The sequence below is a fragment of the Morus notabilis genome, unplaced genomic scaffold (assembly GCF_000414095.1).
Source record: "Morus notabilis unplaced genomic scaffold, ASM41409v2 Scaffold804, whole genome shotgun sequence".
Classification (NCBI taxonomy): domain Eukaryota; kingdom Viridiplantae; phylum Streptophyta; class Magnoliopsida; order Rosales; family Moraceae; genus Morus; species Morus notabilis.
The window spans coordinates 405,187-411,670 of NW_010361209.1; the positions used below are offsets into that span (position 1 = coordinate 405,187).

General features: G+C 35.1%; 2 protein-coding genes across 2 annotated transcripts; one reads left to right on the forward strand and one right to left on the reverse strand.

The window, feature by feature from the left end:
- Positions 1-1,497: 1,497 nt before the first annotated feature.
- On the reverse strand, positions 1,498-2,226 carry LOC21402465 (uncharacterized protein C6G9.01c). Its single transcript, XM_010098785.2, has one exon. It carries the CDS (start codon positions 2,120-2,122, stop codon positions 1,757-1,759), a length of 366 nt encoding a protein of 121 aa, XP_010097087.1. The 5' UTR covers positions 2,123-2,226; the 3' UTR covers positions 1,498-1,756.
- A 368-nt stretch (positions 2,227-2,594) lies between these two features.
- Positions 2,595-5,801, forward strand: LOC21402466 (PITH domain-containing protein 1). The gene is made up of 9 exons (XM_010098786.2): positions 2,595-2,712; positions 2,999-3,079; positions 3,639-3,688; positions 3,947-4,024; positions 4,347-4,404; positions 4,494-4,543; positions 4,809-4,917; positions 4,997-5,058; positions 5,432-5,801. The coding sequence occupies exons 1-9, from the start codon at positions 2,629-2,631 to the stop codon at positions 5,472-5,474; spliced, it is 615 nt and encodes a 204-aa protein (XP_010097088.1). The 5' UTR covers positions 2,595-2,628; the 3' UTR covers positions 5,475-5,801.
- The last annotated feature ends 683 nt before the right edge of the window (positions 5,802-6,484 follow it).

The window sequence follows — 6,484 nt, forward strand, 5'->3', positions numbered from 1 at the left end:
ATAAACATATCCCTCTATTAAATTTAGATGAAAATTTTTAATTTTGTCTCATAAAAAGTCTCTACATTATTCTCTCTTTAAAAATACTTTTTATGTTAAAGAGAAATAATAAGTATAATAGAAATTAAAATTGCAAATCTTTCTCAAAACTTTAAAACCAAAAAAAAAAAAAATGTATTTTTTTCCTAAGATCTAGAGAAAAAAAATATATAAAAAACTCAGATTTTTCAAATCCCCACCATCTCAAGATTTTTTTTTTTTTTCAAATCTGTCAACTCTCCACTAGCCCTGTGTTCGTCGGCCTCTCCCCCTGCCATATGCTCATCACCTCTGTTGCTTCCCTTCCGTACTTTTGTCGCGCACACTCGACCCATCACCGCCGCTCCTTACCTCTCCAGCCTCATTCTACTCTGATGAGGCTTTTAGATTCGAACTCAAGAGGGTTTTGCATTTTGAAATAGCACTTTTCGGCTTCATTGACGGTGGTTCCCAGTGCTCAAGGCTTGGACACTTGTTGTAGATCTGGACTTGCCTTTGTTGCTCTCTGAATATTTTGTGTTTTTACACCAAGAAAAAATTTATGTGTTGTTGAACTTTTAAATTTAATTTCTTTAAATTTATATTTTTAGTGGGGAAGATGACGACATGTAATGTTTTTCTTTTGAGATTTTTTTTATTTGAATTTTTTAGTTTTTTTTTGTTATTTTTCTGACTTCATAATTTTTAAGATAATATGTTTTTTTTTTTTTTTTTTTAATTTAGGGATTCAATTGAGTAGAGAAAAGTTAGTTTAATGACCTTTTATAAGATAAAGTTAACGATTTTTATTTAAAATTTAACAGAGTCATCATTTATAAGAGACTTTAAGTTCAGGAATTGTTTATGAGAAAAATTGACTACAGAAACTAATGGTAAAAAGAGAACAAAATTCAGGCACAAATTTAACTCTTCTATGACATAACCTTGCAAACCCACCACCAGTTCTCACCAGTCACAACACATCTCAATCCTACACATGTTCAGTTTAAAGCGAGAATGATCTGATTCTATCAATAAGACCAGGACTTGTAAACTCGAGAGTTTTATTTGAAACTAATGGTTATAGTTTAATTCTTCATAAGAAAAATTGACTACAGAAGCTAATGGTAAAATGAGAAAAAAAAAATTCAGGCACGAATTTAACTCTTCTATGACATAACCTTTGCAAACCCACCACCAGTTCTCACCAGTCAACATATCTCAATCCTACAAATGTTCAGTTTAAAGCGAGAATGATCTGATTCTATCAATAAGACCAGGACTTGTAAAATCGAAAGTTTTATTTGAAAAAAAAAATCTATACCCTTTTTTCCTTTTCTCAATGAAAAATCACACCTGAAGACAATTCAAACGTTAAACTTCTGCATTTGCAACTCACAATACTACATTCGATAAAACGACACGAAATTCTCAACAAACAATACTCGTAATACATAAATAATCAAAACGATTCGGGTTTATGGAAAAAGTTTATCTGCTTGGAAAAAAGAAACTCTTGCACTCGGTTGATCATTTATCAACAACAAAATTACAAAAATTCCCCGGACCAGAGAGACAAAATTGTAATGAAATTTTATGTCAAGTAATATGCTTCGAAAAGAGAAACTCTCTTGCTCTCAGTTGATCGTTTAACTATCAATAATCAATAAAATCACAACTTTGGGCTACAAACAAATAAAGTACAAGTAAGCTCCCGAAATTCTGCAAGTCCCGTCAATCAGAAGCAACAAGAACAATCAAACGGACAAAGTGGAGTACCTCCAGCATCGGATTTACTGATACCCAATTCCTCCTCCGTGTACATAGTAAGTCCATCTGCGGTTTTCTTTCTTGGCTTGGAAGACGAGTCTCCAAAAACACCATCGTCGTCGCGCTTATTATCCTCCTTCTTCTTTTTCTTCACCTTTTTCGGCTTCGCAATCGCAGTCGCGTTCTCCTGGTTGAGTTTCTTTCGCTTTTTCCCAGCAAAGATCTCATCAATCTCACTACCGAGCTTCTTCGTTGAAGACTTTTTTTCCTCTTTCGCAACGGTTTCTTCCTGTACTGACTTGGGAGAAGTTTTAGATTCGTCCTTCTTCGTCATTGTTTGGTGACTGAGGGCGAGGAAGAAGCGGCGGCGCAGCGCCGGGCGTCGCTGGGTCTCGGCTACGAGGGCGGCGGCGAAAGAAGAGTTCGAATGAGAAAATAAAGGAGGTTTCAAATTAGGGCATTTTAAAGCGAATTGAGGGATTAAAACGTTTTTCTTCTAGAATTGTCATGACGTCTTTCCAAATTCCAATAAATAAAACGAAATATCGTTTGGGTTTGACGTGCCAAAATTGAAATTGGTAATAATTCCGGGACACAGAATAATTCTCCAAAAAAAAAAAAAAAAGGCAAATGGTACAAAGATATTACTTATTAGTATAACGACATATCGTTTTGAGTTCAACGTGTCGAAATTGAAATTGGTAATAATTCCGGGGCACGGAATAATTCTCCAAAAAAAAAAAAAAGTAAAATAGTACAAAGATGTTACCCGTCAGTACTTTTCTTTTTCTTTTCTCTCATTCCTCTACTTCTAATTCCTTCGTGTTGATTGCGGTGGAGATGGCTTGCTTACATGATCACAGTTGCGAAGATCACGATTGTTCCTCTGATTGGTCTCTCTACAAGCACATCGACCTTCCAAAGGTCCTCTTCTTCACTTTTCTCTTCCCTTTTGTTTTTTTTTTTTTTTAATTTTCCAATATATCCAATCCGCTTGTGATTTTGCTTCACAACGAAACACTAATTCATGTTGTGATTATGTTATTTAATTGGCAGATTGGTATTGACCCAGTATTGCTATGTCGTAAAAACTACTCGGGAAATGTTTAATTTCTTTACATATTGTGTTCCTAAGGCCAACTAGATTCATTTTTGTTTAATTGGTCTCCACATTTTTCACCCCTTTCATTTTTTTTTTAATTATGATTAGGTATCTGCTTTAAATGAGGCTGTTCCAGGAAGTGTCAAGTCAGTCTTCAAAGCTTGGGAGCAACGATTGAATTCTTCTGGGGTAGTTTGCTCATTCACTTCTTTTTATTCTCTGCCCTCTTCAAATTAATCCATTTACTCTACCTGAATCACATCATGTTTAAATAGTACGGACATTGGAATTGAGAGACATAAACCTTATTTTGCTTATTTAGAATAATACCAATTGGCTAAGCTCCATGCTTTATGCCTTTTTCATATTGCGTGTGTTTACAGAATAAGTATCTGCTAGCGTTCAGTTGTGTTTAAAAGCTTTTTGTTTCCTCTACTTGTCTAAACACCACAAGTTATACTTTGTAGCCCTGAGGCTGAAGCGACATTACTTGTAAATTCTTTGTTAAAAGTAGTTGAAAATGAGTCCGAGCATGCTTTTTTATTAATCTTTGGTTATTTGTGGTCTAGAGATTTTTTGTTGCTGCCTAAGACTGCTTGGTCTAGTGGCACCAGGGGGTTTGGGTGGGATCGGGTATGGGGGAAGTTGCGGGTTCAATCCTGTGTTGTGTGTGTGTGTGTGTGTGTAAGTGAGAGAATCTTTGTTGCTAGGCATGTTAACTGTAAGTTAATCCTCTTTTATGCAACAGGAGCACTTGGAAAGCAATGATGGTGATCCCGAGCTACTTGTTTTCATTCCGTAAGTGCTATTTTCTTCACAACACTTTTTGTTTTTGAACGGCACTGCAGCAGGACCACCCCAACATTCACCTTTAAAGGTCTTACTACCCTGAGGTTTCTGAAATATAGAGTTCTTGCCCCTCTTGGGTTTTGATCCAAAAGTAATTTGTGCTTTACCATATTCGCGGGACATTTTTTCTTTGGCTGGGCTTTCTTAGTCTGTTTCTGTTGTGTTAACCGTTAACTGGGATCCCCCACTGGTTCTTTGTGGTGATAGGTTTACTTCAGATGTTAAGATCAAGAGCATAGCAATTATTGGTGGTGCTGATGGAACAAGTCCTTCAAAGATGAGAGCGTAAGTTAAAAAACCTTAAGTTTCCTCATGATAAGCCGTGCAGGCTTGCTGCTTATAATGTTTCGTTAAAATCATGTGGCAAGCAGCTTTGGCAAGTCTCTTGAAGGTAGAAAAATTATCTTTAACAAGATTTTTGCATCGTGTGATAGTTTTAACAAAAAAAAAAAAAGTTTATATAACCTTTCAAACTGAAAGTGAATTTGGTTTTTTTTTTAAAAAAAATAAAAACTATTTTACTTTCTTATTGTCTGTATATTATTGTTCATTCCTGTTCTTATGTCGTCTTAGAAGAAAACTCTCACAATCGTGTTGTCTAAACTAGGTTCATAAACCGAGATGGCATCGATTTTTCGGATGCTCAAAGTATGCAAGCCGTTCAGGTATTTTCTGAATCTCTAGTTTGTCATAGAGAGGGTTGAAGCTTTACAACATTTCAACTTATTTGAAACATTTTCTCACCTTGTTTAAGGAATGGGAGTTGGTTGAAAATTTCCAAGGAGTCTTGGAGTTCCAGACAAGGTAAATATTCCCCTCTCTTGATAAACCATGTTGTGAAACATAATATTTCAACTGATTTCTATTGAAACAAGGAAGTCGTCCTTTCCTTTTCTTTGTTTTGTTTTGTTTTGTTTTGTTTTTTTGTTTCCTTTCCCTCCTACATGAAGATTAATTTCTAAGTAATGGTGTACTTAAATTAACATTCTGAAATATAGTTCTGCTACATTTGAGTTTTATTTTCTTGTCACTTGTATTCTCTCTAATATTCCGTTTAACCGTTTATTAGATATTCGAAATTTCAAAGTGTGGCCAGTATCACATTACATTTTCCTGAGAATTTTGGTGCTGATTCAACTAAGATTCACTATATTGGCTTTAAAGGTGAAGCTACGCAGGTAAATTCATTTCCAACAACAGATGTATTGTTGTTTACGTTAGTGCTGCAATAATTGACATTGTATTTGCTATAAACAGTTGAAGAGGGATGTTGTTGCGACAATTGTTTACGAAATCACGCCAAATCCTTCTGATCACAAGTAAGTCTTCATTCCCCTTGAACATAAATATTCTTTTTTCAACGATGGTTATTCTTAAATGTAGCTTCCACTGATCTAAATACAGGACATCCATGTCTGCTGTAAAACCTTTTTTATTTTTTATTTTTTCCGTCGATGTCAGTGTTGTTGTGAATGTGGAGACGTGCGCCTTTTGACTAATGATTTTTGTAAATCATGGATCTTTACTTATCAGTGAATTTCATATATGATGAAATAATCTCCTCTTGTCTTATGTCGTGTGAAGTTCATTCTTCAAATTCTCTGTTCTATTCCCAAGAGCCTTGTTTGTTTTGCCGGTTTGCCTTTGTGAATATTTTATTTGCTTGTTTTTTTGCATTTTTTTTCTTTTCAGGACGCGGGCTGAAGGTAGTGGGGGTCTTTCACATGTGGAATGAGGTATGCTAATGGAGGATCGAATTGCTACTGCATGTTGGTAATATTACAAAAACATCTAGTAACTGAAGTCATTTCTGATTTCACTTCATGCTGAAAGTTTGTGATAATGACCGTGGTTAGCTTACAGAGGTCTGCTTATGTTTTGGATTCCCTTTTTTTTTTTGGTTGGAGGGAGAATCCTTCTGAAATCAATGCACTAACAAGTATCAATTCCTGTATACCGCCGAAGGAATCTACCAGTACCCATTATGCTGGTTAATAATCTTTTTTTCCTTTTAACACTTTGTTATTATGCTAAATGAGTAAATGGTATTCATATAGACATACATGTAACGCCCATATGTGTAAATATATATATATATATATATATATTTACAACATTCTTTAGATGCCGTTTTTAAGGAAAAATAACATGCTTTTTGTTGGCTTTGAAAAAACGACACGCCGTATCTTTTCTTTTCTTTTTTTTTTTTCTGAAAAACAAAATGACAACTCATTCTTACTTTCCTTTTTCTTTGTTTTTTTGAACGAACTTTTCTTTTTCTCTTTCGAGGGTAATTTCCTCTCTGGGGGAAGTGAAACGCATATCATTTATTTTTATTGGGCGACACGATGCGTCTTTTCTTATAGATGTCGTTTGATCTTTTAAGTGTATTGACATCTTGATTTGGGATGTCGTTTGATCTTTTAAGTGTATTGACATCTTGATTTGGGTCGTGAAACGACATAGTGCTATTGGCACTGTCTTTTGGGCTTGGTCCGACCTAAACTCTAGAGCTGGAAATGTTAACGGGAACGACATGCGGGTTTCCCCTTGGAACGATAGCATGCGTCGTTCGTATCTTTTGGCGCGTTGGATTTCAGAGAAAAACAAGACCTTTTTTGTCTTGTTCTTCAGATGAAACGACAGGTCGTTCAATCATAAATATAACCCGTGTCGTTTTCTCGTTTTCTCGTTGAGTACAAAGGTGAACGAGAGTTATTTTTGAAAATTTTAAAAATTAAATTA